Source organism: Notolepis coatsorum (genome assembly GCF_963971535.1).
Source record: "Notolepis coatsorum genome assembly, chromosome: 1".
NCBI lineage: Eukaryota > Metazoa > Chordata > Actinopteri > Aulopiformes > Paralepididae > Notolepis > Notolepis coatsorum.
In genome coordinates this window covers 50,798,915-50,816,837 of record NC_140165.1, presented here as the reverse complement: position 1 = coordinate 50,816,837, position 17,923 = coordinate 50,798,915, and the positions used below count along the sequence as shown (strand labels likewise).

Sequence of the window (17,923 nt, the reverse complement as noted above, 5' to 3'; positions counted from 1 at the left end):
TTTTTTACAAAATTGAGAGCCCTGCCATTGTAAACGAAATAGTAACTTTTCAGGAAGCTTTCTAGCTTTAAACAGTGTTCCAAGGATCCAATTTTCCTCTGATGACAGTTTGTTTATTCAGTTACAAAAATATACCTTAGAAATTATTCACTTCTCTGACTTTCACAAAACGTACATAGAGCACCTTTAATTAACCCTTTCACTGCCGCACTACCAAAACGGTTAACCCTTTCACCGCAACAATACACAGAAGGTTAATAACCCTTTCACTGCCACACGACAGCCGGCAACCATCGGTTGTGTGATAGTAAAGGGTTAACCTTCTGTCGTGTGGCAGTGAAAGGGTTAAATATATAAATGTATCTGGTGAATCTAATAACACTGTAGTAGTGGAACCGAGGGAGCCTCCATTTAAAATGGTACAAACCGTCTCAAGGAGAAGCTTTAATACTAATCTAATGAGCATCTAATAACCAATTCAGCTTGTTCAGAGTACATTGGATTGTACACTGTATGACTAAGTATTAGGTGCTATAGATAACACTAGTATGTAGATTAGTCATTTAAAAAATAATAATACATCCACAGAGCTTTTAGAAAGGTGCGGAATAAAATAATTGCTTTCCACCCCCCCCAAAAAAACATTATTGATTAATGAATTTATCATTTAAAAAATGTTGGCGGGTCAAAAATGAATTGTTGTTTACTTCCCATTTCCTCATGTGGAATGCACCTGAATGGAATGACACGATGGTGCTCTAGGGTGACATCTAGTGGCTGAATGTTATCTATAGCACCTTTAACAAGAGGATGCAATGGGCCTAGAAGTGGCAGGGAGATGAACAATTTATTTTTTCCAGTGTTTTGTTTTTTATCAACATCCTCATCCAGACTTTTTTAGTCACAATTTACAATGCCACACATAAATCTAAGAACAAAAAAAATAAAGATTTCCAAAACCAGGAACAACTTTGTTCCATTGTAAACCAACTTCAAAAGAATAGTCATAGAGCTACCGTTTTTTTTTGTGTGATTTAAAAGTTTAAAGTAAGTTTGTATATTTAACATACAAATTCAACTCTGGTATGTAGAGAGATACCCAATAACAGACAGACATGTAGTTTGGAGTAGCAAGAGAGGGGGGGGGGGGGGTGTTGATGCTTTCTCTCCAACAGTCATACACACGGCACTCATACAGTGTGGCATATAGTCAGTCATCATCCCTTGTTCATTCTCTCATTTCTTTTCATCCTTTCGGGCCAGAAAAGAGTGGACGGAGTGAGAGAGGGAAAGGCAGGAAAAGACAGAAGTAGCTGGAAAGAGAAACGCAGGTCTTTAGAGCAGAGGGAGTTTCTAAGAGTTAGTGGCTGTAGAGAAGCGTGACACAAAGCGAGGAAGCGTCCATGTCACCTGACCAGGGGGGGGGAAGTGGATCCGGGGACGAGACGTCCTAATGGCCGTAGGGAGGAGCTTTGCCTCGTGCGCCTAGCAGCAGCACAGAGGATGGGTTAGGAAAGCAATCAGGAAGGTTGATTGGCAGGGCAACAAGCAAGGGGGGGGGGGGCTTTTCATGAACCCACTACCGGCCAGAGTGGTCTGAGACATGTTGAGCTTGAGTTTGGCAAAGCCTGACTGCTGTGTGGGCTTTGAGGGTCCTCAGAGAGAGAGAGTGAGAGTGAGAGAGAGAGGGGGGAGAGAGAGAGAGGGGGGGAAGAGAGAGTGTGACACAGAGTCAGATGGCCGGGGGGGGGATGGGTTGCCAGGCAGCTTTTTCTTTTGCCCATTATTGAGGTTGGGGCTGCGCAGATAGGAGCCAGAACGTTAATTGTGAGAGTAGGAGCTTGGAAGCAGCTCTCTCTCTCTCCACGGAACAGGGGTTAAATCAAGGTGGTGGGAGGAAGGGGGGGAGAGGAGGGGGGTCAGCATGGGAAATCCAGGGTAAAGCTCAAGAGGAGGAACAAGGAGGGGACCATGATCCTTCACAGCCACTCAGGAGCGGTGGATACAACACATGCAAATTGAGAACCTCCTGATATCCAGCCCGCTGACATCACTGTCCCAATGTGTCATGTCCCCAGTTCTGATTGGCTGTGATGACATGGTCTCCGTTCTCGCTCCTCCTCCTCCTCCTCCTCCTGGCGGGGGAGGTTGAGCTATGATGGCGTAGCGTCGTTTAACTCCAGGGTGCATATGGTCCAAACGCATGGAGCGAAGATTTTTCCAAATAATTTTTTATTATTCCATCGTAAACCCAGGATTAATAGGGAAAAGCAGGGAATAACAGCAGGGAAGGCAGGAAAGTGGGAATCTCCATAAGAAATTAACATAGGGTAAAAAGAAAAATCCTGAAACATCACAGGTCTGTCTAAATCCATCCGAGCGAGGAGAGGTAGGCCAGGTTAGCGTGGGGGGGAGGTCAGAGGTCAGAGTACATGGCACGGTGGAGGAGGTAACATGTCCATGTGGACTTCAGTAGATCGGTCGAGGGTATTTCATGTTGTAGTACGCCTCCGATGACGACACGTATGCAGACTCAGGGAAGAAGTCCTCGTGGAACTCAGCCAGGAACCTGGGAAACCAAGAGGGAGAGAGAGAGAGATAATATGTATCTATTAGATCAGATATGGTAATAGTTTAGATTGCAGTTCTATTGCCCATTTCGACATTACAAACAGACATTAACTAATTGTAACATGGTAAATGGACTGCATTTATATATAGATTTGACCCAAAGAGCTTTTACAACTCACCCGTTCACTCACGGAGATAACCAAGCAAGGTGCCAACCCGCTGATTGGGAGAAGTTAGGGGTTAAGTGTCTTTTTGCTCAAGGACACTTCAACACGCTGCTGGGAGGAACCGAAATCGAACCGGGAACCTTCCGATTAACAGACGGCCGTTCTACCTCCTGAGCCACCGTCACCCCATGTTGGTTCTGTTGCTAAACCATTTGGCCATAATATCCTCTGAGAACAGTGGGGCTACTTCATGAAGCAGGATTAGCGAGTTGACCAGGTAACTATTGCTGTATGGGACTGCGATTCAGTCAGACATATTGCTAATTATGAACAAAAAATATCAAAGTTATTAATGGTTTTTTTCAGTTTCTTATCTTTTTATTATGTGACTAGCTGCTTAATCCTACTGTGTAAATATCCCCTGAGCCTGGTATTATTGGTAAGACTGTTGGGTTTCGTGTGCTTTCTTCGTGCAGTTTAAGTGGCTGAGCGATGAACTGAAGATTTACAGAGAGCGACATCTGAATGAATCTCTTACCGACATGTTGACAGAGGGCCAACAAAACCATGGAGAGGGAGAGAGAGAGAGAGAGAGAGAGAGAGAGAGAGAGAGAGAGAGAGAGAGAGAGAGAGCGAGAGTGCTATGTGGAATATATGAAGGCTATTTGTGTGTGTGTGTGTGTGTGTGTGTGTGTGTGTGTGTGTGTGTGTGTGTGTGTGTGTGTGTGCGCGTGTGCATGTGATAGAAAGACAGGGTATCTATAAGTTCAATTGAAGACATTTTAAGACCTTTTTAATACCACTTAGAGCAAATTGTATACAGATTTCACGATCATACTAGCAAAAAAAACCTAAAAACACATAGCGACACTGAACTGACGGCTGCACTTGTGCGGCAATTTAAATTCTTGCACGTTCCATACAAGCTCTCGCCAGACGCACCAAGCTCCCGGTAGCCCCGCAAAAACAATGACTTGAATACAAAATCATCCCCCGACAGCCGGCAGCCCCTCCAAAAAATGTAATGCTGTGCAAATGAAATGTAAGACCTTTTAAAACCATAAGGCCTTAAATTGAGAATTATGAATTTAATACTTTTTAAAACTTTTTAAGACCTTTTAATACCCTGCATATACCCTGAAAGAGAGAGGGCGAGGGGGATGAGTGATTGCTATAGATAGAAATCTTTATTGATAATGAACATAGGTATATACAAGTATACATATAGAGGCCCACCATTATCAAAAGGATAGAAACTAGGGCGGTCAAAGTTAATGCTTTAATTTAGGAGATTCATACAAATTATTTAAAGCATTTAAAAAAAATTATCTAGATTAATCGATAGAGTGAAAAATGGTCAACGTTCTGAACTTTCAGCAGTATCTTTGCTTGTTCTTTTTTTGCATAGACTCATGCACTTTTTTGAAAGGATGGAACACATTTTTGTCGTTAATATGATTTATATTACTGGTAGTTCATACAAGAAATGATCGTCCTCTAAGCCAATCTGCACTTTAACATAGGTCTGGGTTGTTTTTATTTCTGTTAGCGCCACTTTAAAGCTGAGTCAATGTTGATGGTTTTGTTGAACATTTGTATTTCACAGGAGAGAAACTGTATTCAAAGATCAAAGAAAGCTATAAAAATAGTCTTTGAATCTAAATATACTTTCTTTGTGTTGATTCTACATTAATTCCATGATTTTACTCAAGTAAATATGTTACAAGCTTCGGTCTTAAGTAGAGAATTGTGCGATTAATCGTGATAAATGTATTGATAAATTAATCTAGATTAAATACAAAAAATTGTGCGATTAATTAGTTAAATTTTTTTAATCTAGTGACAGCACTAATAAAAACGCAAGAAAGCTTACAGCTTATTTCCATTGCGGTCCTTCAGATTTCTGTGAGTAATATGTACTGGTGAGTGTATGCCTGGATGTGTGTAGGTGTATGAGAGTAAGAGTGCATGATACAACATGCTATGTATCATGTGTGTGTGCATTAGAAAGAGAGAGAGAAGTGTGTTGCTAAATGTCCCTGTGTCCGACCTCACGCCCTGCCAAAATGGCCCATTGGACATCATGCAGTATATACAGAGTTAGTCCGTCACATCAGGTCACAACCACTTCCCCATTCAGTAGCCAAATGACGAGGAACACAAGGGACGACCTTGTGGTAGACCGCGGGCTCATGTGGTTATCAGATACTGAGCAGATACCAGGCAAAAATAGGGCGTCGAGGAATTTACGCAAAATACAAAAATCCGACACCAAGATACAAGATAGTTTAAATGCCACACAACGATGGTTGGTGGTAATTGTTTGCGGTACAGTTTGTTAAAAGCACTGGGACATCAACATGAAACATCAGACACCCCATCGCATCTCCCAATCCCCACAATAAATACATATATACATAAATACATACAGGACAGTCACATGCAACAGTGCCAGTGTGTAACGTGTCAGAGATTAATCCAAAGCCACTTGATTCTCTGGCCTGTTTCAAACTTGGAACAACCGCGCAGCTCTCCGATGGAGAACAATGGATTGTATCTTTATCGTTTCCCCCCCCGCCCCCCCCAGAACGACTCAGAACAAACGGTCCGGGTATATATCGCTGTCGTATAGTAGCGAGTGGCGTTGGTACCGTCATCAATCAATACGTACAGTTTAGCGGTGAGAACTGGGCCAGTATTGGCAGTGAAAAAGTGGTATCGATGCGTCCTTAATCGAAGCTGAGTCATACGGTATGGACTGCAGGCTGCTCTAACTACATTGATTCTTGGTGTGAAATGTTAATTAAGTGCACTGTCCCTTTAACCTCGTGGTGAGATATATATTACGGTATTTCACCGTAGCCTTTTCTCACCAGTGACTCTGCTGAGGATGCAATAGCACCGAAATTTTAAGTCACTGCACCCCAAATAGAAGAAAATACCACCGTCAGACGATATATATATCCGCCAAATTTTGCTCATCGGAGCGATGCTGATAAATAAAGAAGAATCAACGTTAATCCTCGACACAGACATGGTCACAGACATACCATGCATCCCTGAAATGAAGTGGAACCGATTTGCAAGTGTTACGTCGACGCACACATGGCCATTAGTCAAAACGTATTCTGGTTTTCCTCGAAATCACCAGCTAGACTCTGGTAAACTCCCTACCAGAGAGAGAGAGAGAGAGAGAGAGAGATAGAGAGAGAGAGAGAGATAATGCACACGAGAAAGGAAATAGACAGAATGAGAGAAAGAGCATAAACACATACTGTATGACACAATCAACTAGAAGAAGAGAGAATGATGGAAAGAGAGAGGGAGAGACCAGAGAGAGAGAGAGAAATCACCCTCCCCCTCCTCATCTAATCAGTAACAGGGAGGACTAATCCAGGATCTTCTCAGTATCCGCTACTCGGCCAAATCCTCTAAATCTTGCCATCTCATCCGAGCTCCACTGGCCTCCTAATCTCAACGCACACACAAATTATCCTCATCAGAGGGGACATTAAGGCCTTGTCCAGACTAAAACGATTTTGATCTGTTTCGTTCTCGTTTCGTTTTAAGGTTTCCGTAAAAACTAAAACTACTCAAGATAATAAGTGCATGCCACAAATTTACTAAATAAATGTCTTTCCTGTTTCTTTTATTTTGAAAACCCCAGACCGGAAGTGTTATAGTGTCTATTGCTAACAGCTTAACTTGTCGGCCGGTTCTGTGCTTTTCGAGCTAACATAACGTCATTAGTTTCCAAAGGAGAGGAGAGAAAGACTGCGGCTCACATGCAGCTCAAACTACCTGTTGGAATAAATTAATTGATTGATGTTTAACTTGTCCCTGTGTGTGTCCAGTCATTTTTAGACTAGCAAACGTTGTCATAACGTTACCTCAGGATACCACTGTCTATTGTATTTAGTTGGTTAGCTATTTAGCCAACAGCTTTATTTACTAAATTATGGAGGCTTTTTAATCGTCAAGGTAAGAGAGGATTTGTCATGATCAACTGAAGGCGTATGCTATGGAACAATATGTGCTTTAATTTTCAGAAAAAAAGGCCAGCTATGTGACGCTAATCTCTAGTTCGCTTAAGTTTAAGTCTAGCTTCTGTAACACAAATGCAACTACTCTGATGCCATTGTTGTTTAATAATAACTCCCGGTGTTTAATAAACACTTCTAGCCAGGACATATAAGACATATATGTATCATGTTTATTTTTTTTGTCTGGGTTTGTATGCGGATTAAGGGAGATGCGTCATCGGTTCAGGAGAAGACGCGTATCGCTTGTAAAGATGGTGACGCAATGGGGGGCGTCTTCAGAATTGCGCACTCTGGGAGCTGGTATCAGAAAGTATCGTCTTCAGGCTGCCAGAAGGCAGTTCCGTGTGGCAGAACGGTGGAAACGGTCAAATACTTTGCCTAAAATGACCAAAATCGTTTTAGTCTGGACATGGCCTAAGAACGCTTCCAAACGACCCCACAACGAGACGGCGGCCCACTGGCCGTCACGTCGGTAGTGTGATAGTAAAGGGTTAACCTTCTGTGTATTGTCGCAGTGAAAGGGTTAACCTTTTGGTAGTGTGGGAGTGAAAGGGTTAAGATTTGAATCATGTTAAACTGGACGAATCACTACCAAACCTACCCTAACTAAACTTACTGTCATGCACTTGTCCTAATATACTAACCTACACTGTAGCACTCAACACTTTGATGCACATCGTTACTCAGCTGATAGAGTTGTACCCTTCCTGCCGTCTTGTTGTACAAAACTTGTAAGTCGCTTTGGATAAAAGAGTCAGCTAAATGACTAAATGTAAAAAAATAAATTATGTACCAAACTTCAGCTGCCACAGCAGGGAAAACAAGATCCTGGACCTGCTGTACAACGTCAAGGAGGCAGCTCCTCTCTCCACTACCACAGCTGGGCCGGTCAACCACAACATGGTTCACCTCAACCCCCGTTATGTGCCTCTGGTCAAAAGACAGCCTGCAGGGGCGGCTAGGTGGCGCAGTGGACTAAGCGCTCGTCACCAACGCGAGAGACACTGGTATCGAATCCGGCTGTCAGCGTTGCCTCCGGCCTGGCCGGCCGTCATACTGGCTCAATTGGCACAGTCAGCGGGAGGGAAGCCGGTGGGTGGTAATCTGGTTGTTGTAAACAGCGACTCCTACAGGTCGGTCAGGGCACCTGCACAGCGAGGTAGGGAGATGGTGAGGGTAGTGTGACCTCCCACACGTTACACCTCACCAATGAGAGTCCGCGCTGGCAGGTGAAAAGATGCTGCTGGCTGTCTCCTATGTCTCGGAGGAAGCATCTGATAGACTTCAGGGCTCCCTAGACCGACCAGTGGGGGGCACATGTGAGCAACGACCAGGAAGGGGAGGGGGGAATTGGCATAACGACTAAATTGGGATGGGAGAAGAAAAAAAAACAGAACAGGAGAAAAAGTGGGTTAAAAAAGAAAAAGAAAATCAGCCTGCGACCAATAACAATGAGAAGATGGTCTGAGGAGGCCCAAGAGTCACTACAGGGCTGTTTTGAGGTTACCGACTGGCAGGCACTCTATGAGCCCCATGGAGAGGACGTCGACAATTATATTGAAAGAAATCCTAGTTCAATGTTTCTGGAAGCGGTAGATGAAAATGAAATTATAGAAACTACTAATAAATGTAAAAACAAGACATCTACAGACTGTAATGAAATAGATATGAAAATAGTAAAACATTTCATTAGTGGGATTTCAAAACCACTCACGCACATCTGCAATTTATCATTCAAAACTGGTCGATTTCCGAATAAAATGAAAATAGCAAAAGTCATACCTCTGTTCAAGACTGGAGATAAACACCACTTCACAAATTATGTTTCTCTACTTCCTCAGGTTTAAAAAAATATTAGAAAAACTCTTCAACAACAGATTAGATAAATTCATTGATAAACATAATTTACTCACCGATAGCCAGTATGGATTCAGAACACACAACACACCGGTCAACATCACTAGCATTAACACTTTCAGAGCCCAAGCTTAATCTTGGTTTACCGCTTGAATGCCCACCATCCACTTCAATGTTAGAGTTAATAATGCCTAATCTATGTTTTAAATTATGGCTATGTGTCTAATCTGCCCGTCGCTTACCAATGACTCGTTTTCCAGTCAACATTGTCGAAGCGGATCGTTTTTTTATCGGTTCATTTTCGTTTTATAGCATTTTGAAAAGCCCTCGTTTTCAAGGAAAATATAAATATTCCATGATAATCGCCCTTTACCGGAATATTCTAGAATACACAAAAACGTTGTAATTTTTCGGCCTTTTTATGAATCATTTTCAAATAAACGCTAGATTATCGATAGTATATGTGTACGTATGCACGCTATATAGGCGATCTGAAAAATCGATTCTCTGATTTCCTCAAAGCGATCGCCCACACACACACACGTAGGGCGAATGCTGAGATCTCAGAAAATACAACTCTGAGTATCCCAAGACTTGTAAAATAGATTCCTTACCTCAGATCAGATGTTCTCCAAAAAGATCATTCCAATTCCTGATCGCCATTCCAAAAATCGATCGCTTTTATTGATCCAATACTACATACTGTACATACCGGTATGTATTCCACGCTGTTCTGAGGCTCCACAATGAATCCAATCCGATCGGCTCGGGTTACATGCCTGAGAAGTAAAATGTGGATTCCGGATTTTTCTTTTCTCATTTTCATTGAGTCCATTCCAAAAGGGTGCATTACCATCTGGGAGACGATAGGGGGCGGTTTTTTTCCACATCTGAGCTCCTACAGGGGCTGCATACCAACGGGAGACTCGGTTGATGAAATATGAATTCAGATCGCTAATAAACAAATTAAACGATAATTGTCGTCGTGGGCATTCAGGCATTGGGCTGATAAAACGTCTTATCACGTTTTGGGCATTGAAAGTGTTAATAGAACTCATTGAAAAAAATCACAAATTCCATAGATAAAAGAAATATGTAGCTGGAGTATTCATTGATCTAAAAAAAGCATTTGATACTATTAATCATGATATATTAATCAGGAAATTGGAAAGTTATGGGATCAGGGGGGTAGTATTGGACTGGGTGAGAAACTATCTAAATAAAAAACAATTTGTGACGATGAGAGATTATTAGGGATGTCCGATATTATCGGCCTACCGATATTATCGGCCGATATCGGCATTAAAATGTGATATCGGAAAATATCGGTATGGTTTTTTTTTATTTTTTACATTTCTATAACCTTTATTTACCCAGGCAAGCAAGTAAGAACAAATTCTGATTTTATTTATTGTCAAAAGTATGCATAATGTTGTGTTAATTCCACAACAAGAGATATGAAATGTTAATTACCTGAAATACCTGCATATATCGGTATCGGTTGATATCGGTATCGGAAATTAAGAGTTGGACAATATCGGTATAGGTAAAAAAGCCAATATCGAGCATCACTAGAGATTATAAATCTGAACGTTTGGACATTGCTTGTGGTGTCCCCCAGGGGTCAGTGTTGGGTCCAAAACTGTTCATCTTGTACATTAACGATATATGTAAAGTATCCAATATATGTATTAATGTATAAAGCAAAAGGTCATGTACTTCCAGGAAACATTCAGGAACTGTTCTTTGATAGGGAGGGGGGTTATAATCTGAGGAGAGAACTCAATTAAAAAGTTCTAAATGTACGCACTACCATGAGAAGACACTGCATCTCAATATGTGGAGTGAAACTGTGGAACAGTCTAAATGTCCAAAGCAATGTCCAAACATGAGACAATTCAAACTGATGTATAAGGAAATGATGTTCACGAGGTACAGGGATGAGGAAGGGACTTGATATTCACGGGTGTTTACATTTTATTTTATTTCTTTCATGTTTTATATAGTTTTTTTTGTTTGTTTTGCATATATATATATATATATATATATTTTTTTTTTTTATATTTTAAATTAGTACACTCATTTGAGTAGTGGAAAAGGGGTAGGATTAAAATAAGTGTATACTTCTTCCTACTCCTTTCCGAACATGTAAATTGAGTTATGTTTTGCTTTTGTTTAGTTATTTATTTTGTTTGTATTCATTTACATGTTCGAAATAAAGATAAAAAAATTTAAAAAATTTAAATCAGAGTGCATCAAGGACTACATCAACTTTTGTGTGGACTCCAATGTTCCACCAAGGACTGTTACCTGCTACCCAAATAACAAGCCATGGGTCACTAAAGACATCAAAGCCCTACTGAATGATAGGGGTGGGGGGAAAAATCGATACGTAGTAGTATCGCGATACTTTGTGTGGCGATACTGTATCGATACAGGGACGCCAAGTATCGATATTTAATTATTCATAAAAAAAGTAGTCCACACACACATGTGCATTCAGTTAAGTTGGAATATGACTAATACAAACAGTTCAGTTTGTCAGGTACATGCAACACAGATTACAGTATTTACATCTGTCTGCTTGAGAAAATACCATGTTCTGCAATACAAATTATTGAAGTGAGATGAACAGACTGAACTTTATTTTATTAGATAAAACATGTTGACAAAGTTGTACTTTGCAGTTGAAAAAAGGTAATAAATAAAATGTGATAAAAAAATAAATTAAAAAATCTTTTTTGCAATACTCAGCGTATCGCGATATATTTAGTATTGCGATACTATCGTATCGTGACGCAAGTATCGCGATAGTATCGTATCATGAGGTCTCTGGCGATTCCCACCCCTACTGAATGACAAGAAGGGGGCCTTCAACGCAGGTAACAGAGAGGAGGTGAAAAGAGTTCAGGGGCTGCTGAAAATCAACCTTAGAGAGGCCAAGGATAATTAAAAAAGGAAACTGGAAGAGCAGAATTTAATACAAATGTCACAACCATTACTAGCCAAATAAAAAACACATAGCAACACTTTAAGACTTTGTAATACCCTGCTTACATTGAGAGTGAACACAATTTTTTTAATTTTTTTTATTATTGTGGTCCCTTATGGCTCATTATGTTGTGGCAAGGCTGGGGGGATCTTTTCTGTGTGCGCCACAGAATAATTAAACGTCCATCCCCATGGACTGGGACAGTGCAATCATACCAAAAGCTGTAAGGTGAAACTGACTTTTTAAGAGAGCACATGGATACATTTGTCTGAACTTTAAAAAGGAACACTCTAAACACTTTGGGAGATACACTTATTTGCCATCTTCCCCAGAGTCGGACGAGAAGATTGATGTCAATTTCATCTCTGTGTGTCAGTTTTGGATCCGTTGGAAGTTGTATTTATTCACTTTTGTCGGAGGCTGAGCTAGTGGACCCCTCCGTCTTACTGGACACACAGCGATGAAACTTCTATACATGTTCTTGTCCGACTCTGGGGGAGATGGCAAATAAGCGTTTCCAAAAATGTCAGGGAGAGTTATTGAGCTGTACTGTATTGTACCCATTCTGCAATCTGTTAATAACATTTTCAATCAATCAATCAATCTTTAACACCCAAATGAGCTCTATATTAACTCATTCAACGCCAGTCACGATGATAGTCGGGTTAACTCGCCATCGCTTGAGCGCCAATCACGAGTATAGTCGGGTTTTAATCGTTATTTCTTTTATTAGCGATATCATTTTCATCCATCCAGCCTTATGTTATCGTTGGGAATGGGTCTGAGCTCGCAAAAGGGCAAATACCGCAGCCTATCGTCTCCCGGATGGTAATGCACATCATTGGATTGGATTGGGTGAGCATGTGCCTCAGAAAAAAAGTCAGGTCCGGGGTTTTCCCTTCTTTGGCAAGCAGTATCGTGTTATCACATTCACTGGCGAGGCTCGGAGCAGCGTCGATTATGTGTTTTGGTGCTATAACGTTGGATCAATAAACGCGATCAATATTTGGAATGGCGATCAGGAATTGGATTAATCTTTTTGCAGAACATCTGATGTGAGGACTCTATTTTACCAGTATTGGGTTAATCAATGTTTTTTTTGCATTCCACTAAAGAGCTATTATCGCGGAATTTCTCTGGAATTACTAGAACTCTCCAAAACTATACTCGTATTCAAAACGGTATAAAATGGAAATGTACCAGTGAAAAAACAATCCGTTTCGTACATGTTGACTGCAAGCAAGTCATTGATAAGCGAGGGGTGTTTTAGACCCATAGCCATAATTTAAGATATAGTTTAAGCCTTCGCAAATTTCCCCGACCTCCCATTGACTTCAGTGCTGGCACTCTAGCCCATATATGGTCAAAGGGGCGTGGCACTCAATGTGTTAATGTACCCATTGTAAAAAAAAAAACTTTAAAAAAAGTGCTTTTCAGCTACTACGCCCCAAAACTTTGGAACGCTCTCCTGCAGGTCATTAGGACAGCAGACTCAAGTTGACACAAAAAACACAAAAACTGCTCAAAACGTACCTTTTTAAACTAGCTTTTAAATTAATTAATATCTTTATGGTCTTATTTAATATGGATAACATTTTGAGGACATGATTATTGTACTGCATTATTTGTGTCCAGTCTATCGTATGCAGTGGTGCTTGGGGGTGTGTGGGTCCCTTTGGGGTGGTCAGTTTTTCAGGTGTTTCACACATTGGTCTTCGTTGCATCTTCATCTGGGATGCAGTTTCTGGTGGGGCGTGTCGTGGTTGGAGGAGGGGGACGTGGGTAGTTTGAGTGTACTTGGATTGTTTGCTGGGTACGGTGATTGAGCCACCATTGTGGCACTGTGCCTGTCATTGTGCATGGTGATGGGGGTGTTGTTTCTGTGGGACGCTTCGTTGCCTCTGAACACCCTCAGACTGGGCTCTAGTCTATGACAAAATACCCTGCTGGAATAGCACTCGGGTAAAAAAAAGTAAGTCATCCATTTGATTCAACATTCTACTTAATGTCGAAAGTATGCGGTCCGGAACGTATCTTAAGCTGCTTGACACAAGAGAGGGAAAGTGGTTACGTAAGCGTTCTATATGGTAGTTAGATGGAATAAAACCATGCAGGGCAGCCTCATGGGAACATATGGGTTGATGACCACTATAACCTTGACTTTAAGGATGGATGGATGGACACACACACACACAAACACTTAATCTCAATCATTCTTGCAGAGAAAAGAGAGTAAAAGTGAGCGAGAGAGAGAGATCAGCTCTGTGTCCAATCCCAGAATGCACTGCACCTCTCCTCTCTCTCCCGCTCTCTTAAAGCATCAATCAGTTTTTCGCCCACTGTGCACAATCTCACAATTTGCCCCCGATATGGTACTGATCCAAAAAGCGCGGGACGGGTGAAAGTGAAGTCCTTATCACAAGCTTTCACCTATCCTGAATGTTGAAAAGCCAATCAGATGAAGTGAGTGGAGACTACTCTAGTAGGAGGGGGATCGTTACAGCGATATATTGCAATATATCAATTATATATGCGATATATAGCGATATATGCATATATAAATGAGTACTACTGAGTAATAGTGATAATCAGATGTATGTACAGAGTTGTAGTACTAATATGTACAGTGATACAGGTATAAAGACACTATGGTAGTAGTCATACTGGCCAGCAGCGTAACTAGTAAGAGTAGGTAAGGGTATAGTGATGCACGATATATCGGCCGCCGATATAATATCGGCCGATATGGCGTTTTTTTTACACATCGGTATCGGTCCGATATCAAGAATAGGGCCGATATGGGCTGATATATATAAAAAAATAAAAATAAAAAATATTTAAAAGAAAATATATATATACATGTTTTGGCCTTAAATAGTTTCAAAATATCAGTCATTTCTGAAAATAAGTTACAAAAGTAAAGAAAAATAATAAAAAATGCGTTTTGGAAAATAGCTCTATTTGATTATCATAAAAAGTGTTTTCTATACAGATATATAGACATCGGTAAATATCGGTATCGGCCAGAACAGCAATATTAATATCGGTATCTGCCACAATTTTCACATCGGTGCATCACTATAAGGGTATATAGATATAGTATCAACAGATATGTAAAAATTATTATATACAGGTATGTAGACAGATGTGGATATACATATACACTACAGTAAGAATATATATATATATATATATTCGGTATATACAGCATTATGATGTCCTTGTATGAGAAGAACTGATCTTCAAAATGTATGTTGGATTATAATTTCTACAAGCTATTTCTAATGCAGGCACATTTTAGTTTCATATAAATTTCTTCCAGAGTACCATTACATTGGGAGTATTTCTACTTTTAATTAATTAATTGAAACCCTCATTGATATTAGTTTATTTTTAAAGCCCTTGTTTGTAAACTTCCGTCTTACATCACAACACCGTTGGAATGGAATCTTGGAACCTATTCTACACGTTTAAATGACAAATTCTAATGCTTTGCTCTGAACTAGGAAAAACTGCTTTTTCCTTTGATGCTTCAAACACCTGGAATGCCCTCTGACTGACTCTGAAGGTTCTTCCTCCTCTTGCTGCATTCAAAAGTATGATCTCCGACCACTGTGTGTCGACTTGTAACCGTCTCAGCAGATTTTTTATCGTTTATTCTTATTTATTGTGCCTATATGTATGAAATTGCTGATAAACTGTGTCTTGCTTTGTAAGCTCATAAATGAGGGTAACATCAGTGTCTTAAGAGTTGAAATAAAGGTTTGAAATTAAGTACAATTTGGCATAGATAGATCTATGCAGTGTTTCACAAGTATGCAGTGTACATAAATCTGTGAGGAGACTGTCAGTTTGGACTCATTCCGGGCTCCTTAGCAAAGATATAGCCGGGGTGGAGGGGCCAAATCATCCTGCATTAACTTTTACTTCAGTAAAAAGGAATGGTGTTAATCTGCCATCACTATTTATTATGCAGTAAGTGCTTTCTGGAGTGGGTTATCTGCATGTACAGATCATCCTCAGCCCTCAGATTCAACAAGAGCATATGGGAAAGTACTTCATGTTCAGAATTTAGTGCTCTGAATTTTTGCACCGCCCCCCCCCCCCCCCCCCCCCCCCTTGGGACACTCTCCTACCCCAGTCTGTAGACATGAGTCATCTCACTAATCTACGCAGTTTGCAGGGAAAATTTTACCCATTAGGAAAAAGATTTAAAATTAAAATTCAGCACAGTCTGGCACCAGCGTTTGCTAAAAAACAAAGACAAATGGCCAATTAAGAGTCAATATATCATGACATAAGTATCCAATTAAGAGCCGCTGCCACGGCAACAGGTCCTGGAACAGACCCAGGTGTGAAGGTTTTCCAGAAACGAAGCTAGTCAAAACTAAACTATCCATCTATCCAGCCATCAATCAATCAATCAATCTATTCAGCTATCCATCTATCTATCCCATCCATCTATCCCATCTATCCATCCCATCCATCCATCCATCCATCCATCCATCCATCCATCCATCCATCCATCCAACTAACTAACTAACTAACTAACTAACTAACTAACTAACTAACTAACCATCTATCCATCTATCCATGTTGCTCCACAGTGACCCTCTGTGGCCGGGTGAGGTACTGCGTGTGTTTGATTACAGAGCGAGGGGACCTAAATCCCCTAGGGTTTGGTAGCAGCTGAACTGAAGATCGCTGGGTGGGATTTAAAGATTAGAGTCCCTGGCATTGTGTAACACCCACACATCTCCCTCCCTTTCGACGCCCTTTCTCTCACTCTCTCTCTTTCTCTTCTCCCCCCCCCCCTTTTCTCAATGCTCCACTCACTGTCTCTTCTTCTTCCTCCTCCCTCCCTTTATTCACTCATTTTCCACGGTCACTTCCTTTTAATCCTTCAATTAACGTCTCTCTCTCTCTCTCTCTCACTTTCTCTCTCTCTCTCACTATATTTTTCTCCCTCTATCCCTCACTTTCGCTCTCGCTCTCTGTCACACAGCAAAGGAAATCGGACTCTCGGAACAGATAACACCTCAATCCATCAGCCCACTCGCACGCACAGACACACACACACACACACACACACTTGCATGCACAGACACACACATGCACACAGACACACACTCGCATGCACGGACACACACACAGACACACCCATGCACATGGAGGGGACAGTGGATGCTTTTCCTATTCACTGGGTTGTACAACAATACAATATTGCAACTAGTGAGCATGACAACTCAATTAACTGTCAGGGACAATGAAGTAAGATATACCTTAACAATCTAATAAGCTTCACCCTCAGCCGAGCCACTCAGCCAGTGCTCCATTAAACCCAGAGGTTCCCTACACGTACAACGTATGTATTGCCAACTCATCATCTTCTCTCAATCATTTCAGACCTAGATCGGGGGTCAGCCTGATGAATCAAGCCATCAACTTGCCTCCACCTTAATGTAGCTATACTCCCCCAGGCTGATATGAGTGTTTTACAAGACATGGATGTGATTGCTATTTTAACAAGGGTGAGTGTGTGTATGTGGGCAAGTATCAGTGTGTGTGTGTGTGTGTGTGTGTGTGTGTGTGTGTGTGTGTGTGTGTGTGTGTGTGTGTTTTACAAGACACAGATATGTTAGACAATAACAAGTGTTTGTATTTGGGGAAGTGTGTGTGTGCCTTTTACAAGACATATTTTATAGACAAGGCTGTGTGTGTATGTTGTAAATGTCAGTGTTTTACAAAACCGATATGATTTTGTTAGTTGAATAAGGTTGTGAGTATGTACAGTGTCACCATGTATGTGTGACAAGATAGATGCGTTTTTAGTGTGTGTACTGTAAGGTGTCAGCATTGTGTGTGTGTGTGCTTTTTTAAGTGTGTGTGAATGCGTTTTTGATTGATTGATGTCTTTATTGAAGCAATAAAACAAGGATTGTGCAATACAATAGAGATATTGATCAAAATGATAAAAACACAATAAAGGCCTAGAGCTCGTTTCCATTGTGGTCCTTGCAACGTTGTCTATATGCGTGTACAGTTGACGTTATTTTCGTGATTATATCTCACGGGTCGGGAGACAAACCTGAACGCTATTGCCATAAAATACAACATATATCGCGTCTTACCTTTCTGTGAAAAAAAAAACACGTCGCAATTTGGTGAAAATCGCGGCAGTAGATTTCATTCACGTTCTTTGCTGCCCTGTAACGTGAGCCTGGTGGTACTAAATCCAGATTTAACTCTGCCATTGGAAAGAGGAGATTTGACCCGATCCATAGATGTATGAC

The 17,923-nt window shown here is 40.9% G+C and overlaps 1 protein-coding gene across 2 annotated transcripts in view; it reads right to left on the bottom strand.

Annotated features, from left to right (window-relative positions):
* Positions 1-429: 429 nt before the first annotated feature.
* LOC311242903 (MSL complex subunit 3-like) overlaps positions 430-17,923 on the bottom strand; it is a 55,276-nt gene continuing 37,782 nt past the window's right edge. For both annotated transcript variants that reach the window (XM_084331966.1, XM_084331967.1), the window contains exon 14: positions 430-2,569. In XM_084331966.1, the coding sequence (XP_084188092.1) occupies positions 2,470-2,569 (100 nt within the window). In that variant the 3' untranslated portion in view covers positions 430-2,469. The remainder of the gene's footprint in view (positions 2,570-17,923) is intronic.